This window comes from Euphorbia lathyris, chromosome 9 (genome assembly GCF_963576675.1).
Source record: "Euphorbia lathyris chromosome 9, ddEupLath1.1, whole genome shotgun sequence".
Lineage (NCBI taxonomy): Eukaryota > Viridiplantae > Streptophyta > Magnoliopsida > Malpighiales > Euphorbiaceae > Euphorbia > Euphorbia lathyris.
The window spans coordinates 51,795,097-51,812,996 of record NC_088918.1 but is presented as its reverse complement, the minus strand read 5'-3'; the positions used below and the strand labels follow the sequence as shown (position 1 = coordinate 51,812,996).

Sequence of the window (17,900 nt, the reverse complement as noted above, 5' to 3'; positions counted from 1 at the left end):
ACAAAATTGCCACAATAACAACATTAAAATCATAACATTATCAAAATTTACAATAAGATTGCCACAATAAACTCCTAACAAATCATTTTAAAGCGAACGTGACGAATCTGGACGGAAATTTCTCCCTGTATTGGAAGTCCAGACCTTTTGAGATGAGAAATGAAAGTCCAGACATTTTGGGATGGATATGTCTCATAGTACACAACAAAATTGACACAATAACTCCTAACTAGTCATTTTAAAGTAAATGTGTCCAATCTTGATGGGAATTTCTCCTATACAGGAAGGAAAGTCATCTCCCATACACCCTAGTACGCCGCCTTCCAGAAAGGGATGTTATGTATTCAACCACCTTCAGGAAATTTAATCGTGTTAGGCAGAAAAAAAGACGATTTGGCTTCACGAAATAAGGATTCGCGAAGCATGCGAATATAAATGTGCAGGGAAGATGATGATTTTACTTCACGAATCAATGATTTCGCGAAGTCTGCGAGGTCTGAAACATGACGATCTACTTTGCGAAAACGGATTACGCGAAGTCTGCGAGTGAAAAATCATGAACTTTTCTACTCACAGACTTCACAAAATCATCGATTCGCGAGTTAGATCGTCACGTTTCAAACTCTTTCTGATCGCAGATCTTCGCAACACCAGATTACGCGAAGTGACTTTCTAGAAAAAAACGCAGAGAAAACAGTAGATACTTACATTTTTCGCACCTTTCACCATTAAAATCATCAATAACAATATGATAAACTGAGAAAAACGATAAAAATAACGTAGAATAACCATTTCTTCGATGGTCGCAAAAAGAAAGAAACTAAGAAACGAGCAGGAACATAAAGATGAAGAATCATGGCTTCGTTTTCTAGGATTAGGAAGATGAAGAATCAAGAGATGAAGAGAGGAAGAAGTAAAATACATAGTGATGTGGGGAAATAGTGCAGATTTCGCGAAATTTAAAGAAAGAGAGGAAGATCAAAGGTTCTAGAGAGCAACCGTTCGCGTAAGGAAAAGAAGGGGGAGAGGAAAAATGAAAAGGTAAAAGTATTTTGAAAAAATCACACAAACACAGTCTCGATATGTAGTATGTTGAGTAAGTGAGTTAAAAATATAAATAGACTTCCTATTTGAACCATTTTTATAATTTTCCCTTGTTTTTAAGCATATATTTCTTCTGTCCCACTAAGTAAAGCTCATTTAAACGGTAAAAACCAATTAACTCCTATTTTACATAAATAATTTTCCTAATCCTCCCTGGAATAGTATTTGAGAGTCTATCTCACTCTCCATCTCCACATTAGGTGAGACTAGAGCTCCAGCATATGCTGAGCTTTTATTTTAGGGTTATTTTATTTTGTATTTTATGTTTATTATTATTGGATTAGTTTCACATTAGTCATGATTACGCTAAAAATAACTACGGTTTTGATATATGCATTATTTTAGTGGGTTGCTACTTACCGCCACTATTTTCCCACTTACCGCTCCTATTTTTCCACATTTGCCCCTACATTTTCTTAATTTTTTTTTGGTTGATGGCGGGTCCGTCACCCGCCAGTCCCTATGTAATGGCGGGTTTTGGACCCGCCATCACTCGTGTGCGGACGGGTCCCGTCCGCACAAAAGCAATGGCGGGTCCAAGACCCGCCACTACCTAGGGACTGGCGGGTGACGGACCCGCCATCCCAAGAATAGGGGCGGGCCTTCCGGCCCGCCACGACCAAAATCCCGATTTTGGCTGTGGCGGGCCGAAATGCCCGCCCTTTATAGTGGGGATTGCGGGTCCCAGACCCACCATCCCAAGAATAGTGGCGAGCCTTCCGGCCCGCCACTCTTACATAATGGAGGCCCGCCCGTTCTTCTATAATGGCGGGTCACGGACCCGCCACTCCTTATGGAATGGTGGGTCTCTGACCCGCCAAGGCAAAAATAATTAAAAAGAAGGGGTGGGGGTAAATTTGGAAAAAAAGGACGGTAAGTGGGAAAATAGAGGCGGTAAATAGTAATACCTTTATTTTAATGTCACATAATAATATTGGCAAAAAGCATGATTAGCCCTCTGATCTTTCGTTTTTTGGTTCATTAAACCCTTGATCTTTTATTTGGATACATTCAAAATCCTTGATCATTTATTTTTGGTCTCATTAAGCCATTGATGACCAAATTAGTAAGTTGTGAACATATAATTCGGTTAACAGACTGTTATTCATTGCACCTGTATTTGAAATTTGTATTTATTCACTGATTGAAAGTAGTTTTGGATGTGTAATGTCGTTATAGGAAAACTGTAAAAACCTTAATTAAAACTGTAAAAAATATTTTTTTAATAATTTCAAATACAAATGAAGTTAATAACGTATTTTTAACTGAATTAGATGTTCACAACTTACTAATTTGGTTATCAATGGCTTAATGAGACAAAAAATAAATGATCAGAGACTTAATGTATCTAAATAAAAGGTCAAGGGTTAATGAACCAAAAAATGAAAGATCAGGAGCCTAATCATACTTTTTGCCAATAATATTTAGTATTATTGATTCTTTTGGAAAACTAAATTAACATTAATGACAGAAATTTGTAGGTTTTTATATACCATCTTTAAAGCTATAAATATTGGGATTCAAATAACTGTTACTCCCTCCATTTCTTTATATAGATCATTCTAGTAAATTAGTTTTTTTCTCCAAATATAAGTCATTATAGGATTACTAGAAATTTTAGTTTAGTTTTTTATTCCAAATATTAATTTTTTTTGTATAGATACACGCGTTTTTTAATATTCAAATGTTTAATCAATATATTTCTTAATTTATGTGAAATATCATAGAATGATTTATATAATAGAATAAAAGGAGTAATAAAATATACTAATAAAATTTATTATACTAACTAACAATATATATTATATATTGATTAATTCATAATAAATTAAATATCTCTAGTTCATGTTTTTTTGTTTAGGTAAAACTCATATTTAAGCTTTTCATCTTTATGATTTTTCTTAATTAAACTCCTATTTCATTTTATACACTTTGAGTCTTTTTCTAAGAGTTTAACTCTTATACACTTTGAGTCTTTTTCTAAGAGTTTAAGTGTCGGAGTCATAAATAACGGTTTTGATCATATGGACCTTAATGATCATGGAGTATTTAGTCATTCATAATTAGATTTAGACTTATTAATGTGTGAAAGTTAAGATTTAAATTATTTATCATCAACCTAATCATTAAAAGTTGGAACTCAAGTATAAATTTGTGTTGTTTAGTGAAAAGCTAAGGAACGGAAACAAACACCCAATGAGTTGAAACACGTCCTGAGTTGTTTACATTCACATTGATGGAAGTCATACTTGATACGATAGCAACTCAATCATTTGTTTAATCCAGTTTCTTCTCTATCCTTATACAATTGCTTCAAAAATATAATAACATAGTATCATATAATATAGACTTTATACGTAAAAGATATTTAATGGGCGCTAAAAGTAAAAAAAAAAAACTTTTAAAATATTAATAACTAATTTTGTCACATACAAGTTATTCGTTAACTTTTCTTTATAAATTAAAGCAAATTACTACAATTCGTCCCCGTCTACGTATCAGTCAACATTTTAATTTTTGAATATACATATTTTTTTTTATAAAACTAAGTTTTTTTAAATTTTGAAATCTTAAATTCTATTCCTACGAAAGGCAAAAGTAATTTTAAAGTTGAAAAAACTATCTAATTATTCAAAGGGTATTGCTATATACCGCAATATTTTTTCCACCCACCGTACTCTTTTGACATTTATGCCCTTGTCATAATTTTTTTATCAAAAACCAAAACTTTTTTTTCCTCTCTTTCTCTCCCAAGCCTAAAAACCCGAATTGGACGAAAATGGACCCGAGCATTCCCGAAGACCATGATTTCGAGCACGAGGTAATCCTACGATATAAATTTAAATTAAAATTTCGTTTTTTGAATTTCGATTTTTTTTTTTGGCCTAAACGGGCAACGCGCACCGTTCCACCGTACGGTGGAACGGATGCGCCGCTCGTTCCGCCGTAAGGCGGAACGAGCATGGCTCTCGTTCCACCGTACGGTGGAACGAACGGTCGTGCCGTTTCCACCACGGGTGGAAGGGGCAGTTCGTCCGTTCCACCCGTGGTGGAAACGGCACTGCGATTCCGTTTACCTTATATTCATATGGGTTCCGCTTCCGATTCGGAGGCGGAACCCGTGATTTCTGAGTAATTTAAAAAAAAAACTTAACGGAGATTTCATGAAGCCTTTACCCGCTCCTGGCTTTGGCGGCATGTTGTTTTAGGTCGGGTTTTTTGAAAAACCAAAAAGCTAGAGAGGATTTGAGATTTTTGAATTTTTGAGTTTAAATTATGAGGGCAAAATTGTAAAAAAAGTGCGGTAGGTGGAAAAAATATTGCGGTATATAGCAGCCCACTTATTCAAATCTTTAAACATATTTTACTAATATAGTTACAAATAACCAATAAAAAATGCACGAAACTGCTTTAATTATCGTAAAATTTATTTGAAAAGTATGATGTGAACGTCAAACCAAGATTTTTAAAATTTTGATAATAGCGATGGGGAAATGAATAAACTGAATCCCACATTGGCAATGGAGAGAGAATGACTAGGGCTTATTAGTAAGATGTGAATTCAATACATGCAGACACGTTTTAAAGCCGTGAGGTCCAAGTTGTTGGATTTGGACCAGAATGAACAATATCTACATGGTATTGGATCGGGATGTTACAATATCGATCATGAATAAGATTACTTATGAAGTCTTATATTCCTCAGTTGGTAAGAAGTGAAGAAATTTAGCAATATAATCCAGATTGAACTTGTCATTCCCAAAAATGTTTGGTTTCATGAGAGTGAGACACCATTGTGCCATTGCATTTCTCAAAGCCTTAGAAAGTCCATCCCTAGAGCAAATTGCAATGTTTCAGTCAAAAATCCCCCAAAATCCGCATCTGTGCTGCCCATTCCAAGCCCATATGTCTGTTCACTAAATCCTGCAGGTAACCAATCAAAATCGTCATTTGCCCAAATGGCTTTCCTTATTAATGCCCATAAAAATGGCAACCCAGATACCTCTAATCCATATGCAATCTCTAAGATTTGATCTTTACTTAGCATATACTCACTACCACAAGCTACATAAACAACCCAATTAGCCTTCTATTGATTTGGAAGACAAATTGTTTCAAAGGATTCAGATAGTCCATTTTTTGAACCAGGAATGACAATTGTGGCCTCTTGAAGGGACTTGTCTTCCAAAATTGGCATAGGGAACTCTACGAATTGGATTGATTGATTGAAGTTTGTAAATTTGGAGAATTTGAGGGAGTTTTTGGATGTTTTTAGGAATTCAGAGATAAAAGAGATATGATTCCAGATTTAGCTAAGAATATGGAAAGTCTAAAGAATGGAATCAAGTGGCCAAACACACTGACTATGTGAAACTCTTTAGCCATTTTTGGGAAGAGTTTGTATCAAATGAACATTAATATAAAAAGGAAAGGAAAGTCCTTGACGTTTGTTGGTAATGCGACAGAACAACAATAACTTCCCTTTTGACTTTTTTTAATTCTTCTTTTATCAATCATAATAAATAATTGCGTTTCTAAATTTTTATACCTAAATCAAAGGATCGGATTAAATACATCATTGGTTATTGAATTTTCATGGTTATATCAAAATATTCAACTTTAATTTGACTTAATGATAAAAACAACTCACTGAAAACACCATATTACCAGAAACACCAAAGGCAAAGCCTAAACCATGGTTTTCTCTTTTTCTTGCAAACTTCTCTCCTCCCTTAATTTTCTAAAGGATCTAAATTTTATCCTATCATTTTTTTTTGTAGGAGTATAAATTTATCCTTTCATGTTTCCACATAGATGTAATTTTGGCTTTATCTAATGAAAAATTTGAACAAACTAGTTTGACATTTAATTGATTATATCCAAATAAATTTGTCAATAATAAACTGAATTAATTTTTTGTATATTTTTAGTGGATTGTTTAGATTTTCTTTTTGTATTAACTTATATGTTGACAAACTTAATTGTTAACATTTCGACAAACTATTTATAATTATATGAACAACACAACAAATAATTTAGATATATTTGATGTTCGAAATGCCTGATGTGGCGGTTAAAAAAAGATCAAACCAACACGCGAAATATTCCATTAGATAGGGTAAAATTGATTTTGCTTGGAAAGTTAGAAGTAAATTTGTATCATTTTGTACGTTAAAGAGGTAAATCTGTAATTTTCCAAAAACAAAGGAACAAATTTAGACATTTTTCCTATATTGAAGAAAAACAGAAGAAAAAAAAAACAGTAACAAAATTTTGTTTGGACATAGCCAACCTAGAGAAAGGGGTGTGATCAACTTCATCCTCTCCAAATTCTGAATTTTCCACAGTTTTGCCTCACCGCGCCTCAAACTCCAAATTAACACCTCTTTTCTTTTCTTTTCCAAGTAAGAATTTATCTCTCTTTTCTTCAAGTTTCATACTTGGGTTTGAGAATTTTGGCTTCTTTTATTTTTATACTAAAAAAATCATTTGTTTTGAGCGTCTTTAGGAGCTTATTCATGCTTCCATATCATATCATGGAAACTCAAATTCATGTCTAACACACATCCTTTACTGATTCAATCAACAGTGCCTCTCGTATACATACATTGAAAAACTATTAGATATGATACCTTGATTACTCAATAAGCCCCCATTTTATATTCTAAATATTTAAAATATAAGAATAACATTAACTCAGCTTCTCAAGTTAGGGGTCTATAATAATTGGTAGTAACATTATTAAAAAACTACAAGTAAGAGGTTTTGATGATTTCTAAAAACACCTAATACTGCAATTTTAATATAGAACATTTGATTGACAGCGAATTCTCAGTATTCATTGATTATTATAGTGCTATGCTACATCTATAAATATATAACACAGGTAATCTGAAACGTGTCTTAGCGTGCACACTTCTTTGTAATGGAAACTTGAAACTGACCTATCGTGTTTTTGGAGTGTAATATATAAAATGATATAAATTTTACTTTCTTCTGCTGATCAATTTAACTCATACTTTAGAAAAAACCAGTCAAAATGTGAACAACTAAATCTTCCACTATAAGTTAATCATAAAAGAAATTTATCAAAAATATTTATTATGTTATTAATACGGTTAGAAACAAACTGCCAACTTACATGAAACTATTTCAATTTATTGACAAACGGGTTTGTAAGGTTCGATGTGACAGTCAAATAACCATCAAACCAGTTTATTCAAATTTACCCATACTTATATAATATAATAAATCCCCAAATTAGATGGACTATGGAAGACCACAATTATAAAAAGGAACCTATAGAGCTTTGGGGTTGTAAAATGGAAAATTGGTGCTCAAAGAATTGATTGAATGTATTTGAAGAGCAGAAGAATGGGATTTAATATTTGGATTACTTACAGAGTTACTGAGAGAATTTGGAAATCAAGGAGTCACCATGATTTCATCAATTGAGATTCCTTGAGGGACCTTGAGATTAATTTGATGAGTATGCCATCCAGCTGAATCCAACTGCTGCCTGAAATCTTCAAACTGGACTTCCATCTCGCCCAGACTTTGTGCAACTGCAAGCTCATCAATTTCACCAGACCGTTTCCAGTTTTCATTAAGCCAATATGTCTGCCACACACTTCTCAGGACTGACATGCTTGTAGCTCCGACCTGCATTTTATTTTATAAGTTTGAAGGTATTAATAATTGTTTCTACTCATTTTGATGATACTAAAGTTATCTTTGACTCAGTTCACCTTGAATGACACCAACACCTCAAAGTCTGCCTTTTCTTGGTTTACCACAAGAAAATATTTCTCCTTTGCGTATAGTTTTACAAGTGCCTTCACCTGTTGCAAATTCAAAAAGACTAATAAATGAGCGCAATCATAGAATTGAATTGAGACTTTAAATAGTATTATCCAACTCTTTAAAATGAAACCAAAATCTCACCTTTCTGCTGCTTATTTCACATAATATTCTTCATTAATATTATAACATTAAATTGATTTTAATCTACAAAGTTCTTATGTCTATGACACTGCATCTTCCGATACTCAAACAAGCAGTGACAGAGCTAGAACAAACTACTCAGGGGTAAGATGAACGAAAATGTGTTACAAATTATAGATTTCTTTTAGGACTAAGCATCAATGCCGGCTATTTCCATTGCATTACTGATGACAGTTATACATTTAGGATCATAGTTATTAAAGGCGCATGGCGCACTAAGGCGCTAGGGGTCCTGGAGCCTTGGCGCATGGCGCATGCCATAGTGAGACAAGGCGCACTTACAAAAACAAAAATTATAAAACTATAAAACTAACATAAAAATGCAATAAATACTAAATCATGACAATATTAAGCATAAATAAGTTTTAAAATGTAAAATGAACCCGATGTTAGAAAGCTAAAGTTGAATACTAAATCCTAAGTTCTACTCCTCATCAAAACTCTTCAAATTAATCACTCATCTTGAATTTGAATTCCCTTGGCTGTGTTTCTGTTTGAATTCGTTTTCCGTGTTTTGTTCTACTAAACTTCTTCCTCTTATAATAAGATTTTGTGGTCGCCTCTTCTAATTAATTCAAATGTATAATCTCTCTCTTCCTTTTTAATATTTTTTTTCTCATTTTGGACCCTTCAGGACACTTGACTGTCAAAAAAACCATAAAACTGCCCCTAACTCACCAAGGCGCGCCTTAGTGCGCCTTTGGCAACTGCCCTTGGCGCAAAATGGCGCACCAGGCGCGCGCCATGCCATGGGGGTGCCATAGGCGCGCCTTTAATAACTATGTTTAGGATGGAAATTTCGGTTGATTAAATACAAGGCTACTAAATATGCTTTGTAAATGAAAATACACCTTTGCAACAGATCTTTCACCACCAACCATCTTTTCCAAGGGCACACCAAAAGTAATTTGCGGCTTTATGAAGGCTTCCCACGTTAGTATATTTTCTTCTCTATTGCAATCAACACATCCTGAAACAAACATATCAAACTTAATGCTATAAAGTGAAATAGCTTTGACAAAAAAAGGACCTTAAAAGGAACATAGTTACCTAAAACACAAGAGCGTAAAATATGTGATTTCACCAGCAAACGGGCACGCTTGAGGTTTATCTGCATATCAAGTCAAAAAAAATATCCTAAAATGAATATGAACTACAATCCATGTTCTACCTCCGCATCTGAAAAAAATCATATTACCCAATTTCCGAATCTACAATACATATCAGCAGAGAAGTGGGTCTTTAACAAAATTAGAGATAAAAACGAAATGTATCACTCTCTTACTGTGTTAAATTGTAGAACTGAAAGTGATAGATAACGTAACCAAAGGTGCAGAAGCCGCACACTCATCCATGTCGATGCCAACACTGGAAATGATTTTGTTACACCTGGTGTATCCTGCAGACTTATAAGCTAAATCTCCATTTGATGCAGCAATAAATATGCAATTATTTATTAACAAAATCACACAAGTATCCCAGTGAATAAGGAAAAGGAAAATCTAAACAGAATACAAAACATACTAGGAGTATGATACCCAACGCAAGGCCAACCAACTGAGCGCCTACTTCCCAAACTTCCTCCTGAAATAATCCATCAGACAATTATCAGGTAACCACTCTTTGTGCATAGGAGCTTGTAAATCATTTATAAGTACAACTCAAAGACTAGTTCAAATGCTGCAAATATGTTTGTTCTCAGCATGCATTCGTCCAACAGAGAGAAAGCTCATAGCATAAAAAAGCAAAGTTTCTTTCAATAATCCACTTATTCAATCCAAATCAATAAGACTTCTAACTCAAACCAGTTGGTGTAGTCTTAAAGAAAACAGTTTCAATTTCTTTTCAACCGCCAAGACTAGGTTCATAATTTATTCGAACAAAAAGTCTCCCAAAAATAATTATTTCTTGCAAAAAGTTGCATGCTTTTGAAACTAAATTAACAAAAGCAATGGACACCTAACACCATTGGAGTTGAGAAATATAGTATTGTTCCCAATACTATAGAGGATCAACGCAATGACTGACAAAATGAATCATCATAAGATAAAACCTATTAAACAATGTCATAACAGTATAAACCACAACAATGCACCTTTGCAGCTACTTCTCCCAGATTTCCTGACACTGCAAAATGGTTTTGGATTACACGGAATGAAGGGTCTTTCAGTCCTCTTGCCACAGCCTGTTCAAACGTGAATACTCAACAAATCAAGTAAGATCTTGAATATTTAGTAGAGCAGTTAGTTTTTGCATCGATAGCAAAATCTATACAGCACATGCAGTTGATGCTTCTTTTGAGCATGTCTCCAGACTCAGTTAAAGTTGAAAAGAAATGTAGTATAATGATACGACGATTTCTTTCAAATAGCATTTTTGTTAATGAAAGGGCATGTGCTAGAAATAGAATTATATGATGCCTCGTATTTAAAGATCTCCCACAAACCTGTCATATGGATAGAAAGAAACATGAAATAAAATGAAGATTTAATGCAAATGAAAAAGGAAACAATATAATTCCCAACATTATTTGACAAAATGATTACATCCATATTTCCATTGAAATCCATGAAATAAACATAAGTTTTTCGTATACTTGCATGCTATATTTATGGACCCATGCACTAACAATAAGAGTGCTTTGATCCATTGAATTTGTATTTAATTTTTTTTTTCCAAACTGAGGACATTGAATAAAAAGGTCTCTGACATGAAACCGAACCGATAAAATAGCTTGACAGGCAACTGGTTCTAAAGGTTATATTAACTGTTTTTTGGGTTTAAAGTCATTAAATGTTATATTTGAAATTCTTTGGGATCAATCAATAATAATTGTTTACAATCAGATCATAAAATAGTTGTCAGAGATAATATATAAAAGTTATTCTTGGACTTTACCTATCACCTTAACCTTTTAGGTCAATTAGTTCCATAACATGGTATTGAGGGTTCAAATCCTGACAACTTCATTTATTAATAGAATTTCAACATATGGTATCATGGGGTTATTTTTGGACCGTATCTATTAGCTTAAGCTTTTCAGTCAATTGCTTGATTGATAATTGTCATCCATATAATATATACATGTTATGAAAATTATATTAATTCGTAAAAATAATTTTAACACATGGTAGGAAGGGCCTGCATTGTACCTGCTTCAAGCCTAAGGGACATTTTCATGAAGGTGTGTAAGAGACTAAGAGTTGATATACTAAAAGTTATTCTTGCACCTTACCTATCATTACCTATTATCTTAAGCTCTTCAATCAATTGTTTGTTTGACACTGGTCATCCATATAATATATACCAAGAATGTAACATGAAAATTATATATATGTATATATATATATACAATCAAAGCACAAAAAATTCATAAGAATAACCAAAAAGATCGACATGACAAAGAAAAATGATATTGCATGGAAGTGAATATAAAAAAATCTCCAAAGGAAACCACAATCAATTATGATTAAACATAAAAACTACTATAAAAAAAAAGAAGCTCTCCAACATTATAATTATCATAAGTCTAACTTCTCCACTAAAATCAAAGTTGATATTATATATGCATTTAATCAAACTAAAAATCAACACACTTGATGCTACTGTATGTTTAAAATATCAATTTTAAGATTTATGCAAAGACACACACATATGCCTTGGGTTGAGTGAATCCATCTACTTTTCAGAATTTAAAATAAAAATGAAACTAAAAGGAAAACAATTTTCAAAACTAAAAGAACTGAAACTATCAATTTTGCATCTAATTTCAGTGAAGTGTACAGGTTTTTTAGCACCACTACAGGGAATGTCATGGGAAAGCATGTACATGAGCTGTATGCTGTAAGTGAAGTACATGAATAATAGTATGATATCATGCAATTGGGATGAAGCCATTCAAGTCATGAACAGTGCAGGTTACAGATGAAGAGCTTAAAAAACGAGTACCTTGGTAAGATTTCCAAGAGAAGCCAGTGGTAGGAAATAGCCAGGATATAGTTGGGTGGTTAGATCAAAGATGCTGCATGATGGAATAAGAAACTGTTGACTATCTTTTTCTTTCAAATTTTTTTATAATTTAAAAAAAAAATCAACTACCATCCCCTCAACTTTTCAACCTTAAAAATCAACTACCATCCCCTCAACTTTTCAACCTTTCACATATATTTAGCAGAAAAAGTAACACATATGTTAGTCTAGCAGTTCTAAACATGTTAAAAGGAAAGCATAACTTATCCATGAAGTTACTTGGAAACATCCCTCTCAATTCCATCATCTTTCTATGTCTCACTCCACTCTTTTTTGTCCCTCCTCATCTTAATCAATTTATCTCAGAATCCGGGAAGAAGCAAAGACAAATATCTACTACACTCATCCATATGGTCCCCAACTCCTCAGGTATCCCCTACAACCAGAAATCATTCCACCCTAGCTATCAGTGACATGTTTGTGAGAGATAGGGGTTCTTGAACCAATATGATGCTTTAGTGGAATTAATTATGTAGTTATTAGAGAATAAAAAAAAAAGGGCGGCCCGGTCGCATTACGCGTCCCCGCTGAGCGAGGGTCCGGGGAGGGGTCCCACCACAAGGGTGTATTGGGGGCAAGCCTTCCCTTGCCAATTTAATTGGCAAGAGGCCGCTCCTAAGACTCGAACCCGTGACCTCAGGTCACACGGCAACAACGTTTTACCGTTGCGCCAAGGCTCGCCCTCGTAGTTATTAGAGAATAAATAAATAAAAATTGGGTATATATATATATATCTCACAGTAAAACAAACTCCAATGAAGTCAAATACTTTTGGCAGCATTTAGTTCAAGTGAAATTTAGACTTAATAGTCTCAAATGATATAGTGATCCAGTACAAAATGTTGAAAACTTCCAAGGCTTAAATGGGTTTACAGTTTAGCTTTGCTATTTTTCAATTGATATAAGAAGTTTATAACACAAACCTTCCAGCACTACCAATGAAGTCAGCATACATGCGCCACTGTTTCGGATCATCATCGAAAAGATTTCCAAACCGTCCACCTGGAAAAGCAAGATGCGTATTTATAAAATTTGACCTGGATATTTTTTTTTTGATTAATTATTTATTTATTTTCAAACCAATGAATAAGCGCCCAAGAGCTCCAATGCCATCCTTTGACACCCATCTGCAGAAATAATAAAAAAACCTATAGTTTACTCCAATATAAAACCAATTACACATATGTACTTCACAAATAGACCAATTTTCCATATAAAAATACATAAAGGGCTGAGCAACACAAAGATTCACCTGATAGCAGCAGCAGAAGCAGCAGTAGTGGTGCCTGTTACTGATCCGACACCAATTGCCTGCAATGGTAATGTGCAGACTGAGACTTATTAAGAAATCAACACAAAAGCTTCATCGGAAATAGCATATTGCATTTTATTGGATCATAAACATGAGGTGTAAAATTATAAGAAAATGAGACTAAGGAGTCATATCCCTACAAAACATACCCAAGTTAAATTAATGGCCTGAGTTAAATTGACATGCCTTGAGCAGACTTGATGTGACTAATGTATGACAAATCCATCCAGTGACATTCGTAGGAAATTGTAATAACATGTACTTCAGGTAGTCATCTGAAACAGATCCTTCATGTAGAAGAAAAATATGCATGACAACATAATTAGTGATTGGAAAATATAAAAATTACAGCACACACTTGATATATATGATGAATATACAATAAAGGAATCTAAAGATGCTTTAAAGACATCTAAATATCATACACACACACACACACAAAGGGAGGAAACCCATGCAATTATTGTTTAAAATTCCAAAGACACTGCAACACTTTTTCAGTGATCATCACATACGCATTTGACAAGAAGTTTTAATCATTCATGAAGATAACACTACTAAACCATAATCCTAACTAGTTGGGGTCAGTTATATGAATTTTTCATTCCATGCAATTATTGTTTAAAGTTCCAAAGTCACGGCAACACTTTTTCAGTGATCATCACATACACATTGGTACATATTCTGGACAAATGACAAAATATTTTAATCATTCATGTACATAACACTACTACTAAAAAAAAAAAAAAAAAAAAGAAACACTACTAAACCATAACCCCAACTAGTTGGGGTCGGTTATGTGGCTTCTTCATTCCAACCAACCCTGTTAAAATTTGACCTTTTGACAGATGTAGCACTTTTAGGTCTCTTTTGATCACTGACATCCAAGTCACTTTTAACAACACTTCTAAAAGGGTTCATATAATAAAATCAACCATAACATATCCAAAGAGATTATTTGAACCATCATAAAACAGTTTATAAAAATCATGGATTATATACTTACAGGGTTGTGACAATTTTACAACCATTATACTTACAAGTAGCAACGATTGAAAAAAAAAAAAAAACTATCATAGCATGTTATACTATTTCCAGCCTTGAAAAAGAAATTTAAAGACATCTAGGCTAAATAGAAAATTCCATTATTAATTCATAAACATCAAGTATCCATACTTAAAAATTGCTAGACTTCAGCATAACTCAAGAGAACTCCACCAAAGCCTTTTAGAAGCAATATTTAGCACTAAGAACAAACCAAGCAAGCCAAGATTTGACATGTTTAGGCAAGCCAGCTAAGCAACAAGCTCAGAATCCAGGTTCACGTTTAGTTGGTATAATATATGAGCTCCAAAAAGAAGATTTTGAAGAAGTTCTGCTCGTTCATTAAACGTCTTAACTTAACAAATGAGTGTAAGTAGTTCATATCAGGCTGAACTTTCAGAAACAGAAGTGTTCACTGACAATATAACTTATTTCTTTTTTTTTTTTTTTTCAAAAAAAGAATCTCTAGGATGAGTTATCACCGGCCACATGATGAATTGGCCCCTTGAACCATTAATGCAAGGAAAAAAATGTTTTGGATCTTTTAATAACCATACTCTATAATGCCAGAAGTTTGGTATCGTATACCCTTTGAATTGAGTCTTAAGCAAGCTTACAGATAGTTCTTCGTTTTTTAACAAATCAAATGAAAAATTTAGTTTTTACTACTTTATAAACCTTTATCTTGACTCTTCAGTCTTAAACAAGCGCCTACAATCAGTTCATTGATGAACAGTTACTTAAGACATTCTCATATATTATGACATGTAGCAGGACTGCATGAACAATGGGCATACGCCAAGAAGTCAAAGTTAAAATACTTGGAGCAACATTGGACAGAAACTAAATTTTTTTAAGGGTACTAAAATAAGTGAACATAATTCAGAAAAGTGATGCTAGTCACCTGGGAAGCCTGCAGGTAGAATAAAACTTTTGATAGTATAGGGAAGCCATGACATATCAGATGGCTGGAATTCTTTACACCTACTACTTTTGGTACCATGTACCTCAAGGGAACTTTTTAATTGTGAATCATCATCTAACATGTACCTGTTTGCAAACCATGATTCAAGCATAACAACATAGATACAATAAAAGAATCAGATAACAAATTCTGTTTATAGGCAAAAAAAAGAAGAACATGCCATAATGAATACACTAGGAAAAAAATACTAACAATCAAAACCCACTTTTTTTAAACACAATTTTGGAATCCTGCATTCGATATCCAAGCTTTTAAATCAAACTGCAGTAGAAAATATTTTTAACTTGTAAAGGATGTCAAAGAAAAATCATTTGACTTGACTACATGGAGAGAGAACATTTCGTGTTACACATGAGGACTTAATGTCCATTCATGATTTCTGTAAACCATACAAGACAATCGTGAGTCTTTACGGAGTTAATCTAAAACCTACCCGTTTCAAATCTTCCTTATCTAACCAAAGCTATTCGTTTCAAAACAAAGGAAAAGAAATCCACCGTTTTAGGTGCAGGAAATACCTAGCATATCTTCTTGGTAATTAATCTTTATTAAAAGAATTAAAATGTAAAGCTTAAACATAAAAGAAGACAACATACAATGAAAATAGAAAACGAAGAGGTGAAAGGTTTAGTTGATGAAAAACCTTTTAGCAGTTCCATTGCCATATCTCTCCACCAAAATCACATCCCTGTACAAGTAAGAGATTGTGAAAACAATCGAGTAAAAACAGCAAGGACATAAAGAGAACAAACCACACTGTAGTTCAACAATTCAAAACAGCATCATACGATTAAATTATATTAAATGGAAAACCAAATGCAAGGATGAGGCTGGTACTTCCAATTTTTAGCATCATCTTCAACATTGAATTGCACGGAAGAACAGAGAATTTGGAAATGCCGACCTCTGCTTCTCGTGGAAAATCCGAAAGCTTGTGCAGAGATAGAAAGTTGCAGAGGGCAAGCCATTCCGCAAATCCTTGGAGAGTTTGTGGCTAACATTAACAAAGAATTGTAATAGTCCATACCACAGTTGAAAAAGAGGAAATTACACCTACAGTCAAATACTATTAGATTTTTTTTTTTTTTGAAATAAGTTTTATTAATTGAAATTAGATTAAAGAATATTGATAAAAAATGGTGGTGGAGATACTCACTCACCCCTATGTCCATTTATTATTAATTTTGGCTTATTTGAGAAACTTAGTTTAAGATGTATTTAAGTGAATGAATTGTCATTATTGAGACAAGTGAAGGAAGTAGAAAACTCACACAAAAGAGAAAAATTCGTTTTTACTTCTCTACATCATATCAGTCCACGTTTTTTTGGATTCCTGGAGATTTAACCATCGGATCGTCACGATTTTTGGACAGGAGCTTATTGACATATTGTTCCTTGTTCTCATCGTTGTGATTTTCGTTCGGAGGTCTGGAATGTCTGTTCGGGTTTGGGGCAAATTATAGACTGATTTCTTCTCTTTCTTGGTATTTCTTGTGATCTCTTATTGTTTATTATTGTTGTTGGTTGGTTATAAACCTTTGTAAGACTTTGTTGGGTTTATTTTGCCCTCAAATTTATCATAATAAGAGAATAAGAGTGAGCTCCTCAAAAGTCCGATGGTTTTTACTCTTCACACCGAAAAGGTTTTCCACGTATAAATTATGTGTTCTTTGATTACATTTATCCTTCCGTTCTTGCTGGCTTATTTGCTATCTTTGACAAAATGTATTGGGTTGTGTGTGTGGTTGATTGTTTGTGAGATAGATCCTTGTGGTGTTGTTATTGGTATTCCGTGTGTTATTGGTAACCCGTCCTTTTTTGGATCCTTCAAAACAGACACAAAAATTGACAGCTTTTGTTAGAGTATGGGTAGCCGAATTCGCTGAACGCTTAATAAAGGAGATAGGACACAACTCTAAATCTCGTAATAAATGAATACAATCAGAAATAATGTCAACTAAATACGAAAGACCTTCTAAACCTATTTGAATTGTCTTGACTATGACTAAACGATCCGACTGAATTTGAATTTTTTCACTAGGGTGATACATTTTAATACAACTTAAAGCTTTTTTTTTTTATAGTTATGGCCTCAGCTAGCTGACGACCGAGATTTCTTTGAAAAACTCTGATCTTAACTAGAATGCATTCTTCAACATTTGATGCAAGAATTGAAAAGAAAAGAAGAAACTTGTCAAAGGACAATACAAAACCAAACTTGTGAGATGACAAGATCTATATTCGTTGATGAAAGAATTCCAAATTCCTCATTTAATCAACATTGTTTAACTCATCTTCTTTTCTATTGGACATTCTTTTGTTTTTCTCTCATTTTCATGCTTCATACTGTGTGTTATGGCAGCAGAATCAGAAGTTGCAAGAGCTGTACCTCAAGTTTTTAAGTTTGTGACTATGTAACTA

The 17,900-nt window shown here is 33.6% G+C and overlaps 1 protein-coding gene across 5 annotated transcripts; it reads right to left on the bottom strand.

Moving 5' to 3' along the window:
• Positions 1-4,726: 4,726 nt before the first annotated feature.
• LOC136205869 (protein root UVB sensitive 5) lies at positions 4,727-16,498 on the bottom strand. Of its 5 annotated transcripts, none has more exons than XM_065996702.1 (16): positions 16,317-16,498; positions 16,123-16,167; positions 15,399-15,544; positions 13,637-13,737; positions 13,391-13,449; positions 13,219-13,265; positions 13,062-13,140; positions 12,058-12,130; positions 10,205-10,294; positions 9,634-9,693; positions 9,395-9,508; positions 9,160-9,220; positions 8,961-9,079; positions 7,854-7,946; positions 7,507-7,767; positions 4,727-5,028 (listed from the first exon to the last, which is right to left on the bottom strand). In XM_065996702.1, exons 1-15 carry the CDS (start codon positions 16,478-16,480, stop codon positions 7,531-7,533), a joined length of 1,488 nt encoding a protein of 495 aa, XP_065852774.1. In that variant the 5' UTR covers positions 16,481-16,498; the 3' UTR covers positions 4,727-5,028; positions 7,507-7,530. The 5 variants fall into 5 exon arrangements, with proteins under 5 accessions (XP_065852774.1, XP_065852775.1, XP_065852776.1 ...); XM_065996703.1 differs by having other exon boundaries at positions 16,076-16,167; positions 16,317-16,497; XM_065996704.1 differs by having other exon boundaries at positions 16,321-16,497.
• Positions 16,499-17,900: the final 1,402 nt, after the last annotated feature.

What these genes read in the sequence shown, in the direction of transcription:
- LOC136205869 (XM_065996702.1), bottom strand. Translation starts at nt 16,480, where the DNA reads ATGTTAGCCACAAACTCTCCAAGGATTTGCGGAATGGCTTGCCCTCTG. An exon ending in GCTTCTGCTGCTGCTATCAG is followed by an intron (nt 13,266 to 13,390) that starts GTGAATCTTTGT and finishes TTATTTCTGCAG; the next exon opens with ATGGGTGTCAAAGGATGGCA. An exon ending in CTCTTGGAAATCTTACCAAG is followed by an intron (nt 10,295 to 12,057) that starts GTACTCGTTTTT and finishes ACGTTTGAACAG; the next exon opens with GCTGTGGCAAGAGGACTGAA.